We start from the raw sequence: 23,126 nt of genomic DNA, 5'->3' as shown, positions 1-23,126 counted from the left end.
AGAGCGCCTCGGTTGGCGCGCACGCAAATCCAGCGCACGAAGGCTCGATCGTCATCTTTCGTTCTTCCTCGCGAGTGTAGCGCCGCGCACGTCCGCGACGGACGCGAGCGTCAAAGCTCGAGGATATACCCACGCGATTACAATAAAAGGATGAGACCGGTCCGGTCGGGATGAGGTGAAACGTCGCGACGGTACGGAAGCGCCTCGCCCACCGGTTGGAGCCGGTGCACGTCGACGTGCAAAAGACGGCGAAGGTACGTTCGTAAAAATGGCGTAAAATCGCGTATAAAAAGCGGTGGTCTCCCTCGCATCTGCCTCTTCCGCCCTCTCTTTCGTCAAGCGAAAACAGATTTCATCAGCGGTCTCGGCCGCCGGCGTGTCGCGCATGGCGCGCAGCGTGACGTTTTGTTTGCCGCAACGCAGTCCGGGATACGCACACACAACGCGCGGATTAATTATTCATAATATAGAGATGTGGTGAATTTCGTCGGAGCGACAGACGAATTAGCGGGATCCGCTCGCTAAAATCGTAAATCCCCCTCCCGGCTCCGCGCGCGCGCGAGCGCGCGCGACCGCGAACGCGAGGGAATTGGACGCGACATTTCCGACTTGCGCGGCCGACTCGTTTTTCGCGAATTCCGCGTCGGGAGATTTGGACGCGACGCCGCGATAATGGATCGACCGATTCGACCGAGTCGCGCGAAGGGTGTACACTCCGGAAGACCGATCGGTGACGTCGAGCGCGCGCGCGCGCCTTCGTTGAGCTGTTCGTTTCACGAGACGCGCTCGAAGGCGTGGAAGTATACATATATACGTACAACTCAATATAGTATATATATCTACATGGAATAGTATCGCTTCGCGAATATAATTCTGATAAGCGTTCGCTTAACAACCAAAATGTATATCGAGTGTGTATGTGTGTGTGTGTGTGTGTGTGTGTGTGCGCGTGTGAGCGCACGCGTGCGTGCACATACGCGCGCTCCTGTGTGTCGCTTATTAGTCTCTAACGAATTTCACCGTTATCTATTAGGCCTTAACAACGTATTTTCCCTTTAACTCGCTTAGACATTAGTCGCCAATTGACGGCGCTATTCGCTAGGTAGGTTGAGAGAAGCCTTAAGAAATCTTCGCTGTACTACATCGATCGACGGGGGCGAGCTTGTACGCTCGCTCGTCCCGCCCCTTCTTCGTTAATGATATGAATGACATTCAATGAAACGATATCGATGATATGCAGGTGCGACTTTGGAAGCGCCCGCTCGTCGAGACTCCGCGACTCTCTTCGCTCATTGCGAACGCTTCTCGCGATGGATTTCCTTTCCGAATACTACTCGGGGCGCAGCCGAATTCTCTCTTCAGTCTCCAGGCTGAACGCCTGCTTGGCTAGCAACGGCAGCTCGTGAGGAAAAATTTATGCGCGACTTCGTCGTCGTCGTCGTCGTCGTCGTCGTCGTCGTCGTCGTCGTCGTCGTCGTCGTCGTCGTCGTCGTCGTCGGCGTCATCGTCGTCGTCTCGTCTCGACGAGAGGACACTCGCGATAAAGCTCTTTGCTGTGTGCCCTGTTTCCCGGTTTACCCGCGGCCAACGACTGACGCGCGCGCGCCTTGTGGAAACATTAATGAGAGAGAGAGAGAGAGAGAGAGAGAGAGAGAGAGAGAAACACGATTCTTTTCTCATTTGCCGAGGAGTTACCTCTCTATGGCTCTCTATCTCTCTTCCTCTGATCTCTCTTTCTCACGAATACGTCTCACGGTCGATTAACCGCGAACGATTGTCAAATATTGGTACGCGTCTCCTAATGGACGTCGCGGTAATTTGGCCCCTCGCTTTCCCCTTTCCCCTCCCCCTGCTCTTTTCTTTCCCCTTCTTCTCTTGCGCGATGATTAATAACTCATCGCGAAGCGGGGTGTCTCTCGCGCTGATGAAGGACTACATTTAGCGCGTGTGATGATATGTAAATGCGCGATGCGCGCGATATACGTGAAACGCCGCGATCCACCGGCGGCGATAAGACGCCGGGATTTCGGCGGCCTCGCTATTCGCTGACTCCGGTGGCTTTGACGAAAGTCGCGAGTGAATGGTGTCGCGCGCGGGTTGATCCGTGCCACCCGAGCGTTTATTCGCGTGCGCGACGCGTATCAGCGCGACGGACGGCCGCCGGTAATTCCTCCGCAATGGCGCTCCGCGGGCTCAAAGACACGCGGCGAATAAACGACGCATGAGCGGAACGCGAGGTTGTGTATGTACATTCGTGAGATATCGCGATAACGCGGTCCGCAGTTGGCCGCGCGAGGTCTGCGAAAAACGGCGGCGAGCCGAGCCGAATGGATTTCCCGCGAGATGGTCTTCGTATTCGCGAGCGGATCCGATTGTCGCCCGTGATTAATGGACATGGAAATGGAGCAAGGAACGGGAAAAGCTAATGCGCTCGGAAGAAGCACAAACACTCCCGCCCCGACAACGTCCACGCGCGCGCGCTCGCTCGCTCGCTCGCTTACGTATGCATGCGATATGTGCATGCTTTTGCATAAAAGCCAATTCCGCTGCACTGTCGTGCGCGTGTTACACGTGCACGCGCGTGGGTCGTTGTTAAGTAAGCAAACCAGAGAGAGAGAGAGAGAGAGAGAGAGAGAGAGAGAGAGAGAGAGAGGGCGAGCGCGCGCGCGTGCAAGAGACCAGGAACGACGCAGCGTAATGATAATCGACGACGAGTCACGAGGCGAGGCGAGACCGCCGAAATCTCGAAGGCCAGCGCGATATGTACGAATACACAGCCGCCATTTGCAGACAGATAGTCGTTTAGTTCAGCGTAACGAAACGTTGTCCGAGCGCGTTGAAGTACCGTGACTGGCCGCTGCGTTGCTTTACGTATAACTGATCTTTACGGTATGATATTTGGATGGTTTTTCCCGAGAGAATTCTACATAATTTCCTTTTCCCTTTTTGTATGCGGGAGGAAAGATCGGCTGAGTGAACGCGACGATGAACGGAGCAAACGCGTTTCGCCGGGGGAAACGAGAATTTCTGGCTGTTCGCGAATCGAACTTGTTTCGTGAGTGACTCGAAAATATCGTCTCCCTCTCTCTCTCTCTCTCTCTCTCTCTCTCTCTCTCTCTCTCTCTCTCTCTCTCTCTCTCTCTCGACCGTTCGTGCCCTATCACATTCATTCGAGTCCGGTTTTTCTGCCCGTGTAACCGATCGAATTTGAAAAATCGCTGCTACGGCCGATGGAAACCGCCAATAGCGAGACGCGGTGACAGGCGCGCGAGTATCGGTATTTACACTGATTCACACCGGGCCTTTGGTAATGCAATCATCAATTGAGCCTCGGCATGATTCACACGGAATTCAACGCGACGGGCGACGCGTGTCAAACAATCATCGTGAGAATACCGATGTCGATGGCGGCGGGAGAATGCGGGAGATAAACGAGTACGGGCAGAGGCGGTTTCTTCGTTTCGAGGCCGCCGCCGGCGAACGTAAGCGCGGAAAATGCCGCACGCTCGGGACGTCGGAAATGCGCGCGCGAGTCTGGAAGGCGGAATGCGCGACGCCGATGAATCAATCGCGCGTCGTCAATTGCCCGGCCGATTCGTCGCGAGGTGACGCGCGAATAATTACCGCGCACGCTTCGCGCGGCACGTTGAGTCGAAAAGTGGGAATGGCCGCAGGTAACCAGAGGCATTTCGCCCGTACGTGTATTTGTGTGCGCGCGTGTGGATAAGTGGGCGGGCGTGTGTGTGTGTGTGTGTGTGTGTGTGTGTGTGTATGTTTGTCGGCTATGCATATGCGATTTCTGCGAATGATATGTCGAGCTGTATGTGTGTAACGATAGTAACGTGGTATGCGCCTAAATTGTGCCTAGCAGCCAGTCGTGTAGACCCACAACCTGATCCCACGTTCGCCCAAACATCCCACAGCTCACACCGCGATTTATCTCGGAGCGTCGCGTCGCCGCGCCCGTGGCCGAGCGCGCGCGGGTGCCACCAGCGTAGGTGTTTGCCAGCCCTCCCCCCTCCCCGACTCGCCCCTAACGCTGCATTACCGTATCACAGGCGGCGCTAATGTATCGCAATCGCGCCTCGTTTGAGCAGCCTCGTTGTTGTTGCAGCCGATAGTCTTAATTACGGGATATGTATAATCCGCCGCTTGTGCCTCGCACGCGATCGCGCGCGCCGTCCGGCCGCACGACGCCACCGAGTGAAGGTCGACAAGAATGGGCGGGAGGGCGAGGGAAGAATCGCACGAGCGCACAAGCTGTGCGTCATAAAGTCCTTCTCTCCTCCTCTAAACAACTGCGTTGTTCAACCGAGTTTAGCCGAGTGAACCGGCACGAGCGCGACGCGCTTAATGTCCCGTGAAATTTCGCCGAGTCTGTCTTTATCAGCGAGGAACCCGGATAATCGTCCACGGACGAGCGGCCGCGATGAGTAGCACAATGGCCGGCAATAAGTAGGGGATACGAGCAGTCGTCAGACGTGATTCAGACACGGCCGTTTTCAGGCTCACGGCTGAGCCTCGCGAGTGATCGCACAGCGAACTCGAGGACCTTCGCCTCGGGCGTGCCGGTCGGAATCTTGCCAGCCTCGGTGTGCACGTGCCTGGCCTCGGGAGGATCAGGACGAACGGACGAGTCTTATGGGCGCAGCCCGAGGAAGCCACTCAACATTGTTTCTGAAGCTCGAGGAACGCGGCCGGAGATTTTCTGCGAGGCCACGACAGGTCTTGGAGAATTTTCAGCGAAACCTAAGCAGTTCTCCAAACTGAAGCAAAAGTTACTCGTTCCGAAAATCGTGTACAGCGGGATAATTGAAGAATTATCTTTGCAAAAGTGTCAGCGACAACTTTACAGGCGCGTTGCTTTCTCGCGGGAGCAACAATGGAACACAGCCGCCGCCGAAACTGCTACTCGGTCTCGCACGGACACTGAGCTCTTCTTTTTCTCTCGTCTTTTAATTAACCTCAAGGCCGAGATCCGCGGAAGAAAACGGGGGGAGGGGGGGGGGTTCATATCGGGGGCTTCATATCGTCGTCTGCGCGAATCTGATAAGAAGCTTTCAACTCGGCGCCGCTACGGCACCCCTGAGGGCGCGGGCTGCTTCGCGCTCGTGTCTCACGCGAGTCGTAAATTCGCGCCGACTGCGACGCCGAAATCTCGATACACCCGTAATGCGGATATCGCGAACGCGCCCTCCGCATTGTGCGCGTCGAAAGGCAGAAGCCTTCAGCGAAAGGAACGACGCGGCACGCGCGCAAAGGCGGAGCTGGAGTTTCCCGTTCGCCCTGACTAATGGATTAACCAAGTTGAATGCGCCGAAGGGCGTAACACGCCGCATGCGACTCGTAACTCGTAACTCGCGGTTACGAGAGACGCTGAACAAGCGGCAAGCTATACTACGAACGATCTTATTACACGCTCTCGCAGCGAGAGACGCCGACGAGATATTATTGAATAAGTCACGACGGCGCGAGCGCGCGGGCGGAGCGGATGTCCTTGTCCTTGGCCAGGATATCCGCCGGTGTCGTTGAACGCGCTCTTGTGATTTACCCTTCGTTCGTTCGAGAGATTTCCGTCCGTCTCGAGGGCCGCGGAAAACGGATCGCAGAGGCGCGCGTTGTCTACCTTTTATATTTGCGTGTGCACGTCGCCGTCATCGTCGTCGTCGCGCGCCCATGTGTGTGTATCTGTGTGTGTGTGTGTGTGAGCACGCTATTCTCTTTACGAGACGTATCCCGCGAAATTACTCTCTTTACGGACCGCGAATTTATTCTCTCGGAGGCGACCCTCCCTCGTTTCCTGATATCCGTCACGTCGCTTTTTTTGCGCTATCTCGCGCACGACCGCGTATTCATCATCCGAATAGCGAAACGGGTTTTCCCTCCGCCCGCGAAGGAGGCCGTTCTTCTACATACGCTACATCTTCTACATCGCCGACACGCACCGCGTTATATATATCCCCAGCGCGAGGTGGATCCTTTTCGCCGGGCATCTCTCCGAGGGAGAGAGGGTGGCAGAGTGCCTTTCTAAATAGCCGTTAATGGATCTTGATTGCATCTTAACGAACTTCGTTACACCGCGCTGCGAGCAAAACTTTCGTGTCGTTGAGCGTAAGGTGGATTTAGCGAGATATAAATAACGGATCGCGACTCTAAGTGCAACTTTTCAACGACGACGGCGAACGCGCTTATCCGTCATGCTGATCCGATGGTGTCTCTCTTTTTTGATTTTTCTTTGTGTGTGTGTGTGTGTGTGTGTGTATTTTTTTATATTGCGAGGAATTAGCTGAAAATCGTGTGTCGCGCGCAAGCGGCCCTGTCGGAACGAAGCTCCCTCTCTCCCGCTCTCCCGCGTGATCGATCATTTCGTTATCTCGGCCAGTTCCTCCGTAACGAATAGTCCTGGGTCGCGCTGTCGATATATCGAAAATGGCAAGTTTGCGCCTGGCCGGACCGCCGGGCGACCGGACAGATCAATTAAAATTAACCGATGCCAGCGCTGCCAACTGCACGGCGCAAGAATACGTGGGGGGGCCAGGGGTCCCGGGGGGGAGAAAGTTGGTAAAAAGAAAGATTGCGTAACATATCGTGGAGAATAATAGTCGAGACGTTAATTGCTGCGTCTCTTTTGAGACGGAGACGGAAAATTCGTTGACTTGAGAGACGTGAGAGAACTTTGCCTAACTACCGTCGACTCGCGTCCGTTCTCTTCTTGCATTTAATTTACTTGATGATGCTGCATTTGTCTGGATTTGTCAGAGTGGAGTTGCATTTTTTAACGCACCCTTCACGCTGTCGTTTCTGCAAAGTTCCAATGTTTCCCAAGGGCAGAGATTACAAAGGATTCGACGCCATATTCAACGGTGTATTGTGAAATTATTTTCCGAGATTGCATTTTTCACACACGAGTCGAATATGCCGCGCTAAGTAAGTGGTTGCAGACACGCTACGGTCAGGCGGCGCCTGATGACCTGCGTTCCGCCTGTTTGTGCGCGTCTGCAACTGCTTGCAGCGTGACGTCTTTCACCCAAAAATGCGACTTTGGATGATAATTTTATTATGTGCAATTGAATCTGAGAGAGCGCGCAATTTTCTCGCGAGTATTTATGTAAAAATTTTCAAATTTTTGAGAACAATAACGAGGGTTAAAGCAGGAAAGAAAGCAGGATTTTCGGAAAATTTAAAAGTTACAAATTACACAAAATATATATATACCTTAAAATTCTCATGAAGCATATTTTCTCACTGAGGGAAATAATAATAAAAAAAATGATGTAACGTATCGCGAAGAATGTGGCACTCAAGTGCGGAAAGTTTTGGTCGCCGCGTTTCTTTCGGACGCATAAAGTTCTGCCAAGAGATTTTTTCCATTTCCTTCGACTTTCGTCGATTCATCCACTGACAACCGCTTCTTCCCGCCCCCTTTTAATCATATACGCCGAACGAAACTCGATTTATATAAATCGCACCCTTACCGTCGCTCGCGGGTCGCACGACAGCCTCTCGTTGGGAAGGAAGCGGCACGACAATCGACCTTGCCTTCGTGATGCGAGTCTGTGGGATGCTACCGGGCTACGTTCGCCTCCCCTCCGCTACTCTCTGATACCCCCCTTGTCCCAATTATCACACGAAAGCTTATGTACTACGTTTCGTCCTCGCCTCCGACTGAGAAACACGACTAAATGTTTCGTTATTAGTATTAATTGACACAAATCTACCGTGTAGTAGGCTATAATATATATATATATATATATATATACCTTTGTGTCTTTGTGTGTGTCATGTGTATATATATATATATATATATATACATACGCGTGAATTAGGTGTATGCGTGTGGGACGATGGGTCGATGGCGAGAATGTCGTGATTATTTCGTACGTGAGATGTATGACGAAAGAGCCCGGGAAAAATTCGGCCGAGCGCACCGTGTCCGAGTCATGACGACTCGGTTACGAGAAGACGATTACGAGCGTGTTTGGACACCTATTACGTGTAAGTCTGTAGGTGTGTTCGCTTGTTAGTTAGTTAGTTAGTTAGTTAGCTAGTTTGTTTGTACGATGATAACATGACAATATACATATACAATCATTAATGACCGTGTTATTAGCGTCTAGTGTATATATATATATATATATATATATATATACATATATATATATTTATACTTAAGGTCGCTGGACGCTGGATTCGCACCTTTCGCTCTTACGCTCATATAAAAGTGAGAAACGGTAGAGAATTGGTCTGGTCGTACATTGGCCTCGTGTCGCCAATCCTCCGGAGAAGCGACGATTCGACTGGCGGGGGGGAGGGGGGGGGGAAGGGAGATTATTCTCGTCTCCCTCGGCCGGTCTCTTCCTCTCGATCGGCCGATTTTCCTCCGGCATCGCGCCGCCAACCGATCGATCGATGCCGCGAGTGCGGCACGGCACGGCACGGCACGATACGGCATGACACACCGCCGCCGGTCGCCAGTCGAATCGTTCGGTTATCTCGAAGGCGATTCAGGAAACGTCGAGGAGCCAGGAGCGCTCGATTCTCCCGGAAGATTCGCTCCGCTCTCGGCGCAGCTCGTCCAATTAAAATCCCTTGCATCGACGGATCATCCAATTAAAGGTGTTTCACTCTCGCTCCTCGTTCAACCGAGCACTCCTCTTTCTCTCCTCCCCTCTGCCTTCCCCTTTCGCTCTCTCTCTCTCTCTCTCTTTTTTCACTCTCTTTAATCTCTTCCTCTCACCTTATCTCGTTCCTCTCGCCGAGCTTTCACAGCCTCTCTCCGGAGTCTGGCCGTCGCAATTTGCGGGAGGCCGAATCGGGCATTAATCAAACGTAATGAATGAAAATTCCGTGGAAATATTTGCGTTGACAGGAGAGTGTGTGCGCGCGCGCGCGCGCGCGCGTACGCCGCGAGGCGGATTTTAACAAGCAATTTGAGCAACTACCAGTCGCGCCCGCCGCGCGGCGAGAAGCGAGAAGGAAGGCCGCGAAGATCGCGGCCGCGACACCGGAGATCGATGGGCGCTCCTCTTGCGCTCGAGTCATTTGACGAAATAATTGGAGCTCGGCGGGCGGATTAAACGGCGAATTTATAGCGGAGAATGATCGTAAAGTTGAGCAGGCGAGGCACAAGAACGTCAAACGACGGCTTTCCACGCGGTCCTCTGGCGCGGCTTGTTGCCCGCCCGACGGCACCGTAAAATTTTACGGTATTCCGTGACACGATACAACAAGCGTACGTGTACGCGAAAGAGCAACAACGCCGCCCACGAGAAGCGCAGACCGCTAACGCGGCTTGGGTAGCAGAGCGACGACCATTAATTAACCCGATGCCAGAGGCTCCCCCTCATTGATGGGGGCGCGGGATGATCAAGGAAGCCGCGTAATGGAAAAAGGATAATGGCGTTTCCCGCGTGCTCTGCGTCCCGCCGCGAATGATGCGGCTTACGGTGCCCCGCGTACGCTCGCCATGGCGGGAGGGAAATTACGTCTTCGCCATCGTCGTCGTCGTCGTCGTCGTCGCGCATTTCGCGACCGATACAAATTCGCCAAACTGTTGTTTCGTTTACGCTGCGCGGCGCGGCCGTTTCGTCGGTTCGTTCTCGTTCTTTCTCTCGCGCGACATATGTTTTTATTTAAGCGTGACTCGACTACGCGGCGCCAGGCGCACGTCGCCAGACGATATTTCTCACTCAGGACGAAACGAGGAGGTAGAGCAAAGGGGACGTAATGGCGATCGCTTAAATTCCGAGGTTCTACCGAGAGTTCCTCCCAGCGGCTGCTTCCGATAGATACGTATCCGGGTAACGAGCGCGTGCGGCTCCCCGTTAAAGCCGTCCTTAACATGCGCCGTCCAGCGGCGCTCTAATTAACAAGCCGACATTTTCCCTTCAATTTGTGCCACCGCATGGACGGCGGGTGCTCTCGGCACTCTGTTAAAAACGCACCGCCCCGGCGACGGCTAAGCAGTCCGATTGCGAAGCTCGAAGAATTACCGCAAAAAACTTTGTAATTTTCCCACGCGAGGGCGACCGCAAAGTTTCCTCGCCGCGACGCGAGTTAATTAAAATTGCTCTCCGACAAACTCGCGCGCGTGCTCACGAAGTAATTGCAATTACCGCGAATGCGTTTTCTCCTTTCGAGCTCGCGGACGGCTCGTTGCCGGAAGATATCGAGCTTCGCGTTTAACTCCGCGGCGACGACGACGACGAGTCTCGGAAGCCGATGAAATTTTTACGGGGTTATTTTCGGCGAGGTCGACGCTGCGAGCTCGGAGCGAGCGAGAATGAAACTCTCTTCCCCTTTTTGTTGCCGGGCGATCGCCTGTGCCGTCGATCGTCTTGTCTTTTCTCATCGTTATCGGCGCGCGAGGCTCGACGACGTGTAGTCTCGCAGGAGTCGCCTGTTCCTCATCGCTCATTTATGCATCCACGAAGGAATTACCTCGCGGATATTTCTCTCGCTAAATGACACTCCCTCCTTTCCTCGTTTCTTATTGGGACAGTACCACCTAGTTCGCAATTATCTGCTTCGCCGTTCTCTCATCGTCGACTTTATCGCCGCCGCGACGCCAGTCTCACATGCCGGCCTTTTCTACTCTCTCCCTCTCTCCCGTTCTTGCCCTCTTTCTTCTTTGTCTCTTTTATCCCTTCCGTTTTACTGCCAATACTGCCGCGTTCGCTTTAAGAAATAACACCGGACTGATTTGTGTGCGGTCCTTCTAAAAGTGGAACTTTGTTCCACCCGCGGCCGCACGGCGCGGCGGGGGAGCCTCAACGACTGAAAATATTCTGGGCAGTCTATTAGAAAGTTCAGTTACGCGCGCTTCCGGCGAATTTTACGAGCGCCGTAATCGTCGCGAAATTCCGCGACGGCGACTTCCCGCTGTACTCTCTTCGTCCTCGCGCCTGCTTCGGAATCTTTCGCGTGCCTCTTCTCTCTCTCTCTCTCTCTCTCCCTTCCTCTCTGCTCTCCTACCCTTGATTTTTGCTCTCTCGCATACGAGGAGCGTTTCACGCGCCTCGGCATCGCGAGACCGGCGTCGTCGCGCATTCCTCGAACGCCGCGCCGTTTGGTCGTACTGTCCCCGTCACCTAATTAAATCTAACACACATCGAGTTACGCAGAGATAATACTTCCTAGCTTAATTATGGTACTATACGGCTGTAAAAGTCTTTAGATACGGAAGCATATGCGTCGGACGTGAGTGTACTTGTTTGTTCATACGTGGGTGTGTGCGTGTGTGTGTGTGTGTTCTGTATGCGATTTCTCGCGCGCGACGCAACCGTGCGACGCGCAGCGTCCGTTCGCGCTGCGAAATCTTGCCGCGGCTGAGAACGTATCGGCCGCGCGCCGGTGTACGCAACGCTCGCGAGACCCTCCCGAGACTACGAAGTAGCAGGGTGCGTGCGCGTCTCTGCCAACGAGGAGAACGAGGAGAAATAGTATCAGTTGCGAGCTCCACTCGAGAGATCGCGGCTGCAGTGATATTCCCGCGTCGTCGCGCTGTCGTGTATATACACCCGCGAATTAACCCGCCGCGGCACACATACACACACACACACACACACACACGCGCGCATACGAATCCACCTTCTCCCCTGTTCTCTACTCTCGAGAGACGCCCGACAAGATGGAAGTGGGATCTAATTTGCGCGAAGAAACGCACCGACTCCGACGGGGGACCTCTCGTCGTCGCGGGACCTCGTCGCGGATCTCATATCGAAGATTCTCGAAGAGCGACCACGCTGATGGGCTGATGGGTGTGAGAACGTAAATTTCGAAGAATTGACCGAGATGCGACGCGGTGTATATAAACGACGCGTCAATGATCACCTATCATCACGATACCATTCTATTACGCTACCATGGTACGATGTGTACTAATCGTCGCTACAGTGACGATGTACAATAACGCTCGCTTAAGGGCGATTTACACGATGCTACTTTAGACGCTTGACGCTGGCGCTTCTTTTGTCGCCAGCTTGTCTCGCTTTCCTAGAGCGAATTTCTGGCTGACAAAGTCGCTAGCGTTGGAGCATTTACACGATGCTGATAAACAGCGTTTAGTCGCTAGCGTTTTAAGGAGAATTTTGCGGAAACGGTCAGTTAAAAGGATCATGGCGTCAAGGAATGACACAGTTGAAGCTGCTGTCGTGCTTTTCAAGCGGAAATCCGTGGCGCTCAGTAACAAAATAAAAAAACAAAAAAAAAGAAGAATGCGGGTACGTAAGTGGATAGGTAGAAGATTAACTCATGGAGCATCAAATAATCTTTTCAAAGAATTGGCATTGGAGGATCCAACCGCATAGCGTAAAGTAGTGCGATTAACGTGCGAGAAATTTGAAGAACTTTTGAGAAAGGTGCATCCGCTCGTACAGAAAAAGGGCAGTTTAATGTCGCTTGACGCGAGCGGTAAAGGTTGGACATGTTCAACTTTGCCATAGCGACTAATAGACGCTGCGTCTTCCAAATTTCTGACGCTAGCGAGTACAAATCGAGCGTCTAGAAGAAGTTCTCACCGGCGACTTAAGAAGCTTGCTCAAAGCGAGTAAACGCAGCATCGTGTAAATCACCCTTTAGTCTTGTCGTTCTCCGCATTATGCAGCCGCACTATGACATACGATGGGAATCGTAGAAAATTGCATAACATGTCGCATGTCGTTTGTACGCGTATGTGTGTGTGTGTGTGTGTGTGTGTGTGACGCGAGTATCGACGAACTTTCTTCGGCGTCGTCGCGTTTTTCGCAGGTCCTTCCTGCAGCGGCCGGCACGAACGTCATCGGAGGGATTCATCGATTTGTCCGCACGCGCGCGTGTGTATGTGTGTCTGTGTGTGTGCGCTCGGAAGAAGATCCACGAGCGAAATTCCCGTGGAAGCGCCGGGTCGTCTCGCGAGGGAGCGAGTAAAACGGTAGAAAGGTACAAGCTGCGAAGATATTGTCGGCGTAATACTGTCTCACGTGACGGCGGGCCTTTTACGACGCGAGGTATCGATTTCTTTTTCCGCGTTCACGCGCGATTGAATGGAATTATAACATATCGCTCCGCGATGTATCTCGCCGCGCGTCAAGCAGCGCGTCCCTGGATATGGGTTAATACCCGGAACAATGTCGACGCGAGCGTCGTCGGTGTTTTCTCTCTTTCCCCGTGGATAAGTGGTCCTTTGCATCCGTCGCCCCATTTCTCCCATTTCCTTCTTCTTCTTCTTCTTCTTCCTGTCTTCTCGCAAAAGTCCCCGTACTTTGCGACGAGCGCCGACCCGCTGATACGACGACGAGATTTCGGACGATCGCGCTTCGTCGATCGCGACGCTGATCTGCAAGCCGCGATTGAACGCCGCGAGTAACGTGAACGCGACGCTCGGTCGCGAAAGCTTGCTGAAAGCTCCGCGAAAGCTCCGGGACAGCCGATTCGTACCCGGAAATCAGTCATTGCAACATCGAGCGGCTAGGGTACACGTAGTGTTCGCGCGATTGATGAGAGGACGCGAGCGGAATAACTGCGGATGTAGGTGCCCGTCGTCGATATCCTATTATGTCGGGAACTGAGAGAGAGAGAGAGAGAGAGAGAGAGATGACCTCTCCCTCTATACGTGTGCCGTGTGTCTGTGTCTGTGTCCATGTTCGTGTTCGCGTTTGTGTTCGCGCTCGCGCGACTCGAGGATCGCGCGCGAGATGTGTTTGTCGGCGATTACTTCCCGTCGGATTCCCCGTTCTTTTCTCTCTCTCTCTCTCTCTCTCTCTCTCTCTGTTCCCCTCTCCCCCTGCCCTCCTCCCTGGCCCCTCTTTGTGTTTCCTTCACTTTGCGCTCTCGCGACGCGAGAGTCGAAAACGTGGCTGATAGCCTCGCGGGCGAAAAAACGACGCGTTTCGCGGCGACTACATGCGTTTTGCTGCAATGCGCTCTCTCCTACGGCCGTACGCCGGCGCGCGATTTCCATTCGGGTCGTTTCCGCGTCCGTTTTCTTCCCCTCCCCTCGCCTGCCCCTTTTCTCTTCGTCTCACTCGATGAGAACGTCGGCTCTCGCGTGTGCGACGAGTGTGTTCCTCGGAGCGTGTCTGTATGTGTGTGTGTGTATGTGTGTGTATACGTGCGTGCGTGCGTGTGCGTGTGTGTGTGTGTGTGTAGTTGGGTGTCGTCGTCGCGGGCGTTCTCGGGAGCGATGGGTTTTCGATGTTTGACGAAATGCGAGTTTCTTTCCTCGCGGTGCCTGCGCGGCGCGCGTCTCTTACTCGCTATAATGTGACTTTGTCGCTTCATACGCTCCTTTGTGTGACTCTCGGCTGACGCTCGACGCGCGAGCCGATCTCGGCTCGGCGCGACCGGTCACTCTCAGGTAGAACAGAAAATCGCGATGACATGAAAATGATGAGGGAAACTCTTTTTCTCCTCGTGATTCGGTCATTTTCTCGTCATTTTGACGTCATCATGATTTTTCGTTCTACTTGGGTTATTAGCCCGGGTTGAGAGACGCGCCCTCGCGCGTCATTATTCCAAAGGTGGATCACGAAGGCGACGAAGAGCCTAGGGGAGAACGAGCGCCGAGCGCGGGGGGAAACGGCCCAGGTAGAACCAGAGAATCATGACGAGGGCATGAAAATGACGAGGAAAACTCATTTCTTCATTTCTTCAATTCGGTCCGTTTTCCCGTCATTTTCATGTCATCATGATTTTCTCTTCCGCCCGGGGACGAGGACCAGCCGGCGAAGCGAGTCGGGCTCGCCGTCGAGCGGTCGCGCATTGATATTCACTCACAACACCGGTCCACGTCGCGCAGACACCAGCAGCAGCGGATCGACTAACGTTTAACAGTGACTAACCTTATAAAGCGTTATAAACACCTATGAATAAAGCATCGAGATCTAATTACGCCTAAAACGCCTATTAAATGAGCCTCCCTTCGCAGCGCGGCCACGCGGATTATCCGGCGCGGGATAATCTCGACGGTCGAGATCCGCCGCGCGTCGGATCGATCGATCGATCGATCGATCGCGCGGCGGCCACTTTCGGAAGCGATACGTCGCTCTCACTCCTCTTTAGAAATATTGCTTGGCCAAGCGTTTATTAGTGGTGTTACACGTAAATTGACTAGTACCGTTTTGTAACGTGCGTCTCTCAGACGACCGACAGACTCGAGCCTCCTTCCGCCTCTCGCAGCAACAACCTTGATGGCGAAACCACGGAAGAGAGGACGTACGACCGCGTCGTGCGCCCTCCTCCCCCCCTGCCTTCGGACAGCAAAGCTTGACTTCTATTCTTTTTCTTTTCCTCATTCTCTCTCTCTCTCTCTCTCTCTCTCTCTCTCTCTCTCTCTCTCGATATCGCATACAATATTGACTGAGTATACGTGCCACTTGGTGGCACGGCCTTAACCTTAACGCGGAATATATCCTTTAAATTCGTAGCGGTATCGCGCTCTCGCTTTACAGTCAGTCGACGTACAGCGCACTCGACACTCGGGGGTTACGTGGCGTACAATGAATTCGAGGCACGCGAGAAATCAATCGTCCGTGAATTTTATGCCAATCGTCCGAGCTGTCCGCGCAGACGGAAGCGCCCCAGGCGCTCCGCGGAGAAGCGAGAGAGCGCTTCCGACGGCGAGGGCGGCGACGGCGACGGCGACGGCGATGGCCGCGTTGTGCGATGCCGGTGGGGTGCGTGCGTGCGCGTGTACCGTCGACGAGACGGATCGGAATCGTAACTGATCGGCGAAATGTGGTCAATGCGGGTGTTGCGATAAGAAACATAGCGAAAACGGAGGAGGAGGAGGAGGAGCTCCTCGTGTCCCCGCGCGGAGGAGAAGAAAAGGGAAGAGGAGGAGGAGGAGGGGGAGAAAGAAGCGAGGGCACAGACACGAGGCCGATCGCGCGTGCGCGAGCAATGAATTTGACGGCGGAAGCAACGGAACGGGGCGGGAGGGGGGGGGGGGTGTGCGTGTGCGTGTTCCCCGTTCCCCCCTTCACAGTCTCACCCAACCCCCGAATCTCGAGTACGCTTTACAGAGGTTTTCGTGTCCTCACTTGATCATGATACTCACTGCCGTGGGTCCCTGAGAGATAGCGTTCTCCTTGGAGGCCTCTTCGACCTCCTTGAGCTTCTCCTCGGCCTTACGTTCCTTCAAGGCCTTGAGCAGCTTCCACTTGGACCCGGGCGGGCCAGGACTCACCTGGCCCTCCTTCAATGTCGTGTCCGAGCTTCCGCAGGACGAGGAGTCGATCTTGATCTTCGGTAGACTCAAGGTCGCCGTCGTAGCAGTCTCGGCGCTACCGGCTCCATCGCGCTCGAGGCCTTCAAGGACAGTGCTTTCAGAATCCCAAGCTCCAGGGATGCTGACCGACACTTCGCTAGGTGGTACACTTACGCTACCTTCGCGAGACAGGGAATCCGAGCCCTGCAACACCTTCTCGCCGTCGCGGCGCAACGTCGAGCCGTTGGAGCTGCGTCTTGATTGTTGTTCTTCGAGATCCCTCGGCAGCTCTTCCTCCTCCTCCTCCTCTTCGTCCATCGACTGGCCGGGGCTGTCCGGGCCGGAGGTCTCGCCGGAGGAGCCCTCCTCCGCGGACGGCGGTGGAGGCCGTTCCTTCTCCTTCTTGGCTTCGATCTCGTGCGCCCAGGTGTGGTAGTCGGTCACCCGGGCGAACACGGCCTCCACGCTCTCCGCGGACTTTCGCTTCGGGATCGGCTTCTCGTCGCGGTACCTGTCGTTCTCGTCGACCCGGTGCTCCCTCGCGACCGTACCGTTCATTCTGGCCCGTGACTCCTCCCGCGGCTCCTCCCTCGTCGTCTGATCCTTGGCCTTCGTGCTTATGGCCTTGAGCTTGAGCTCCTTCAGCACAAACGACATTCTCTCCTTCACCTCTTCGTCCGGCTGGTAAGCCTCGTGCTCTTCCGGCTCCTCGATCAGCACCTCGGTCATCTCCATCTCGGACTGTCTCTCCAGCTCCTCGAGTTTCCTCAGTTCGTAGCAGTACCACTCGTCCTCGGAGTCGATCGAGTCCTCGGTGCTCTGCCGTCGCGACGACACTCTCGAGGTGCTTCTGTACGAGTGGGTGCTGCGATTGTCCTCGTCGGGCTCCCCCGGCCGCGAGCCGGTCCAGGGGATCTCCAGGGACTGCTGATGACGCGGTAAAAAGCGGCCGCCGCCGCCGCTCGGCCCGTAGCCCCTCATGCTGGACGCCGAGGGGCTACCCTCCGACGGCGGAGCCTCCTCCGACAGGCTGGTGACCAGCTCCGGCAGTTTCGCGCTGCCGGACTTCTCGCTCTTCTCGCTCTGCTCCGACATGTCCTCCGGATACTCGAAGCTCGCCTCCAGCGGTTGCGCCAGGCCCTCGTCGATCTTCTTCTCGTTGTTGGACTCTTCGCTCGGCGGCTGCTCGTCGGACACCGTCGACGACTGACGTTGACGGTACTTGCCGAGGGCTCGGGAGACCGCGAACTCCATGCTCGAGCCGCCGATCAGTGTGACGGGCGGCAGTTTCGGCGCCTTCTCGTTCGGCGCCTCGTCCGAGCTGCCCGTCGACCTCTTGATGTCGCCGACCGTCTGGAAGATGGACGAGCCGCCGGAGCCTGAGCCGGTGCTCTTGCCGGAGGTCTCCTCCTCGACGATGCCCATCTGCTCGTTCGCGTCGTACTCGTTCGCTTCGACCTTCCTCTGCTCCATCATCTCCGTGCTCCACGTGTCCTGAAGAGCTTGCTGATGCAATTGCTCCTGATGCTGCTGGATTTGCTGCTGAAGCGCCTGCTGTTGCTGAAGCATCTGCTGCTGCTGCTGCTGCTGAAGCGCCTGCTGTTGCTGAAGTGCCTGTTGCTGTTGCTGCAGCGCCTGCTGCTGCTGCTGTTGCTGCAGCGCCTGCTGCTGCTGCTGCTGCAGCGCCTGATGTTGCTGCAGCGCCTGATGCTGCTGAAGCGCCTGGTGCTGCTGCTGCTGCTGCTGCTGCTGCTGCATCGCCTGATGAGCCTGCTGAAGAGCTGCCTGATGTTGTTGCTGCTGCTGCTGCTGCTGCTGCTGCTGCTGCTGGAGATATTCCTTTTGTTGTTGCGCCTGCGCCTGCATCTGCTGAGGATGCGGCTGCTGCTGATGCTGCTGCTGCTGCTGTTGCTGTTGCTGCGCCATCATTTGCTGCGGCGGCTGCTTCCTCTTGGTGCTCGCGGTCTTCACTTTGGCGAAGAAGGGAGGCTCCTGCGCGATGTCGGAGATCACGCTGTCCTCGTCCTCAGACAGGCCGCTCTGTCTGCCGCTGCTCCACTCGGTCTCGGACTGTTCCGGGTCGGACAGCGATTGCGACTGATGGCTGCGACGTTTCGCCTTCTGCAGTATGCCCGACACCGTCGACACCAAGGTGTGCTTCTTCTTCTTTCTCGCCGTCTGGCCCCTGCCGCGGCCTCGGCCGGTGGCCACGTCGGCCGGTAGCCTCTGCTGGCCGTCCTGAGGCACGTCCAGGTCCTCCCTCCTCACGCCGCCCGGCAGCGATTGGCTCCTGTGCCGTTTGCTGAGATGCAGGTCGGGCAGCCAGTTGCTCATGGAGCTCATCGCGTTCTTCAGCGAGGAGCCTCTTCTGACCTTCTTCGACAGCTTGATGTTCTCAGCCTCGTGATCCTTCAGGTTCGTGGCGATGCTGATGTACCCAGACTGAGAGACTATGACGCTCGACGCGTCGTAGTACTCGGCCTGCTGCGTCTGTTGCTGCTCCATGGGTATCCGGCCGCTCTCGTGGTCCTGGATGTACTGATGCTCCCGTTGCCACTGCCGCTGGTAACCGTCCGCGAGCTGCGCGCTCTCGGTGCTGCTGAGTCGCTGGCTGTACGGCTGGTACTGCTGCTGGTAGGCTTGCGGATAATTCTGATTCGCGTAGGTGTGGTGCGGCGGCTGATAGGGGTGCGCTTGATAGGCCGGTGGCTGGGGGTACCTGCGGTCCGTGTACGGGCTCTGAGCGTAGCTGCCGTCCGAGGTGAGCGACCGGATGCTGGAGGACGTGGAGTCGTGCGGTATCTGCTCCTCCATCGAGTTCAGCCACGAGCTGTCGTTCGTCTCCGTCCGCGGCAGGTTCGCGCTGGTCGGGTAGTAAGAGAGCGCGTCGGTGATGTTGCCGGTGGGGAACATCTGCCGGTACATCGCGGCCTTGTAGCCCTCGTGGTTCGGCATGCCGTCCGTGAACGAGCTGCCGCGCAACGGCTTCTTCGCGCCGTGGCCCATCGCGCTCGTGGCCTCCGCGTACTGCAGCACGTTGTAGCCGTCCGGGTAATTGCTGTACTGCTCCATCGACTCGGAGTAGTAAGCCGAGGTGGTGGTCTTGGGGCCGTAGGAGCCGGAGCCGCTGGTGTAGACACTCGTGATGGCCTGCTGCCGGTTACTACCGGCCACGGAGTAGATGGCCGGCTGCTCCGACCTGTACACGTAGTCCGTAGCCGTGACCGCCGACGGCACCGAGTCGTACGTGTGCTGGAGGCTCTGCTGACGGCCGCGCTTCTTGGGACTCTGGCAAGTGGTGGCGGTGGTGCCGGTGACGCCCGGCGGAGCCGGCGCGGGCGGCGGCACGAAATTGTACTCCTCCTTGCCTGCCGGTGACTTGCCGGCGCTCGTGTACCCCGACAGATGGTTCATCGCCGTGGTGTAAGGATGGCTGGTCGTGGTCGTCATGGTGCTCGCGAACGCGTCTCTACCTTCAGGGGTGTCGTAGAGCGGCTCCTGCGTGATGCAGGTCGCGGTGCTGGTGGTCTCCGGCAACGGCGGGATCGGGCTCGACGTTCTCGCGGCGGCGGCGGCGGCGGCGGCGGCGGCGGCGGCCGCGGCGGCTTGCGTGCTGGGTATGAGACTCGCGCGGGTGTGATCCATCCCCGAGGACGAGTAGGAGGTCAGCATCTTCGCGATGGAGCTCTTGGGCGAGCTCGGTGACTTGTCCAGGCTGCTCCAGCCGCTCATGGAGGACAGGCCGGAGTCGGACTTGGCGGCGACTATGTTGGCGGCGCTGCCAACGGACTTGACCGTGTGCTTCGGCGAGACCCTCGGCGACTTGGGCGAGTGGGGAGTGCGCGGGCTTAACCGGCCCTGCTCCATGGAGACGAGTTTCTCGGCGTTTCTCGGCAGGAAACTCGGGCTCTGCGACCGAGCGGGCTTGGTGTCCGCGGGCTCTCGCTGCTCCGCACCGGGCATGAGGAAGGACTCGGTGGTGTCGCGCGGCGCCGGCGGCGGGGGCGAGCTGGGCGACGGGCTCGGGGGTGTTCTGCTCTCCTGGAACTCGAGGTTCAGCCGCGCCGCGCTACCGAAGTAGCCGTCCTGCCTGGTGCGCAGACCCTGGACGCTGTGCACGCTCTGCACGCTGTCCGCCGACAGCGTCGGCGACGGCACCTTGTCGGCGGTGGTGCTGTAGATGGTGGGCGAGGCGCAGGTGACGGCTGCGGCGAAGCTCTCGGCCATCAGGTCCGTCAGCTCCTTGTTCTCCGCGTAGCCCTTGGCGAAGCTGCCGACGTCGATCGGCAGCTGGATCACCGGCTCGGGGCTTTTCTCCAGTATGGCCGACGTGTAACCTAATCTAGGCGGCGTATAGGTAGTCGAGATGGAGTCTAAGTTGCTCCTGGACGTAGAGGTCAGTCTTGGTGATATGGATCTCGTTGTGAAGTCGCCGTCGGTGGCCAGTCCGCTGTCGGTGCTCACTCTGGAGACTGACCTGCCGGTGGAGCCGCCGGGACTCTTGGAGAAGGTCCAGCTGTCGACGTCGGTCTCCGCGTAGATCTTCCTCAATTGCTCGTCTATGCTGCTCGCCTCCTCCGCCAGCTTGGCCTCCGCATCGGACGAGTACTGCCGCTTCGGCGAGTCGATCAGCCGCGACTGCAGCTCGATGAGATTCTGCGAGTCCTTCTGCAGCTTGCTGGTCAGCCGGTCGATCTCGTGCAGCTTCTCCAACGCCACCTGATCGAGCGAGCTCAGTCTGGACAGTTGGGCGAGGTCCTGCTCGCTGACGCACGGCGTGTTGCCTCGGTAGCTCTTATAGTCGGCCGCGCTGAACACCTCGCCCTCGTCCTCGTCCTCGTCCGCCTCGTCTTCCTTCTTCATCGCGGACGCCTGCGCATCCTCCTTGCTCGGCGGCGGCGCTGGGCCGCTCGACAGCTCCTCGACGAGCTCCTTCTCCTTCGGCACGGTCTTGTCGAAGATGCCGCCGGCTTCGACCACCTCCTTCTTGCCGTTCGCGTCCTCGTCCTCGGCCTCCTCCCAGATCATACCCAACTGCGACGTCGGTCTCGACGTGTCGCCGCAGATCAGGTCCTCTCTGTAGGCGTTGTTCAGGCTCCTGTAGAAGGCCTCGTCCGGTATGTTGCCCTCCTCCTCCTCGAGGGTCTCCAGGGTATCGAGATTCCTCACGTTCCTGTGCATGTCGGTGACCACCGCCGCGGCGGTCGTGCTGTCCTGCGTGAGGCCGTGCATCCTCGCGAGCTCCTGCTGCGCGAGCTTCTCTCGCAGCACGGTGGTCTCCTCGATGCCGATCGCCGCGCCCAGGCTCTTGGCGATCGCGTCCAACTCGCCGACCGAGCCCTGCTGGTTCGCCAACGTCTCCTCGACGATGTTCACGTTATCGTGCGTGCCGCCGCTGGTGTAGAACTCGATCAGCTGGCTGATCACCGTCTGCTGCTCGTACAGCAGGCCCTCCAGCTTCTCCAGCCGCTCCCACATCTTGATGTACTCCTGACTCAGCAGATCCAACGCCCGCCACGCGTACTTCAGCTCGGTCTCGAGGATGTTGAGCCTCGTGCCGAGTCTCTCCATGTAATCGCCGATGATGTAGTCGATGTTCCCGTCACCGGCCGCGGCGTAGCTCGGCAACACCGGCGAGTGAGCCCGCGGACTGCTCGGCGCTGGACCGCCCAGTTTCGTCGAGTCCATTTTGCTCGGCGGTGATCTTGTTCGCTGTCGCGCGCGCGCGACCCGCTTCCTCGTTTCGGCTTTCCCGTTTATCCTCTCCTCCTCTCCGCGTGCAGTCGCTCGCTCGTCTCTTTGTCGTTTGTCGTTTGTCCTCTTTGTCCTCGTGCTCGCCGCGTCGGAGCTCGTTGCGCGCTTGTTGCGGTTGTTACACACCTAAGTTTCTACCTGAGGCGCGATCCCTGACGCGGTTTCGCATCATCCTCGACGTCTCGAGGCTCGCGTCCGAATCGAGTCACACCCGGCCGCGTGGGCCAAGGAGGAACATGGATTGCGGCGCGGCGAACCTCGCGGTGGCCGTCTTAGCGTCTTCTCTCGCGACGATCTCCTCCATGCCGACTCGGCTCCCGTCGCGTCGTCTCCCGGCGCGTGGTTAGCTTCTCCCCTCACATGTCGCACACTCGTGTGCAACTCTGAGCGAGTCCCACCCCGGGTGACTCTCCGATCAGCGATCACACTCCCGCGTAATCTACATGTATCGAGTCGGGAGACAGGCTCGCCGCCGCCCACCTCCGCCGCGGGCCCTTCTTCGTCCCTCAGCCGTATCTCTACACGGACTACACTGCGCGCATCAGGCCGCGTGCGCGAGCCTGACGGAACGTTCGAGATCGCGCGACACCTCGCGAATGGCACTCGATAAGCAGTCTCGCACGTTCATGCCGCCGTCGCTGTTATCTGCAAAATAGCAAAAAACACCAACCTCCGTTGGCGGCTCGGCTACCTGATACCACACCGAGAGCACCGAGCCGAGCGCCGGAGCCAACGGCCGGTGTGCAGCCGTTGCAGTTTCCATGGTGTGTTTGCGCGATCGAGGACATGTGTGCGTGTGCGTGTGTGTGTGTGTGAGTGCACGTCCTGATGCAGGATCGCGCGATAGTCGCAAAGTCGGGAAACATGCCGAGGCGTTTGCTCTCGCGCATCCACGTAACGAAGGAAAATCCACGAGTATTTCAAGTATAACCAAGCAAGCGAGCGAGCAAGTAACCACCAACGCGAGCGTGAGAACCTAAAACCCTGGCGGATGAATAGACAATCCGTTCAATCAGGATATACGGCACTCTTAATTCGACGCTCTTAGATCCTTACAGAGTGTCTCCGCAGAAACTTTTGCGTCCAACTGGCCCCGATTCTCAGCTATAAGCGAGTCGCGGCGGACGAACTGGGAGAACTGGGCACTGCCTCCTTCTCGAGATCGAGTCGAAGTATCCCGAATCGA

The 23,126-nt window shown here is 56.7% G+C and overlaps 1 protein-coding gene across 9 annotated transcripts in view; it reads right to left on the bottom strand.

Annotated features, from left to right (window-relative positions):
• The window catches only part of unc-13 (protein unc13 homolog), a 115,111-nt gene that overhangs the window by 50,268 nt on the left and 41,717 nt on the right, over positions 1-23,126 (bottom strand). For 8 of the 9 annotated variants that reach the window (XM_019840452.2, XM_025306595.1, XM_025306599.1 and 5 more), the window contains exon 2: positions 16,037-22,585. In XM_019840452.2, the coding sequence (XP_019696011.2) occupies positions 16,037-21,874 (5,838 nt within the window). In that variant the 5' untranslated portion in view covers positions 21,875-22,585. The remainder of the gene's footprint in view (positions 1-16,036; positions 22,586-23,126) is intronic. The other variant, XM_025306597.1, reaches the window with a different exon arrangement.

Source organism: Harpegnathos saltator, unplaced genomic scaffold (assembly GCF_003227715.2).
Source record: "Harpegnathos saltator strain DR-91 unplaced genomic scaffold, Hsal_v8.6 scaffold79, whole genome shotgun sequence".
Taxonomy (NCBI): domain Eukaryota; kingdom Metazoa; phylum Arthropoda; class Insecta; order Hymenoptera; family Formicidae; genus Harpegnathos; species Harpegnathos saltator.
The sequence above is the reverse complement of the archived record's forward strand: the minus strand, read 5'-3'. Positions and strand labels throughout refer to the sequence as shown.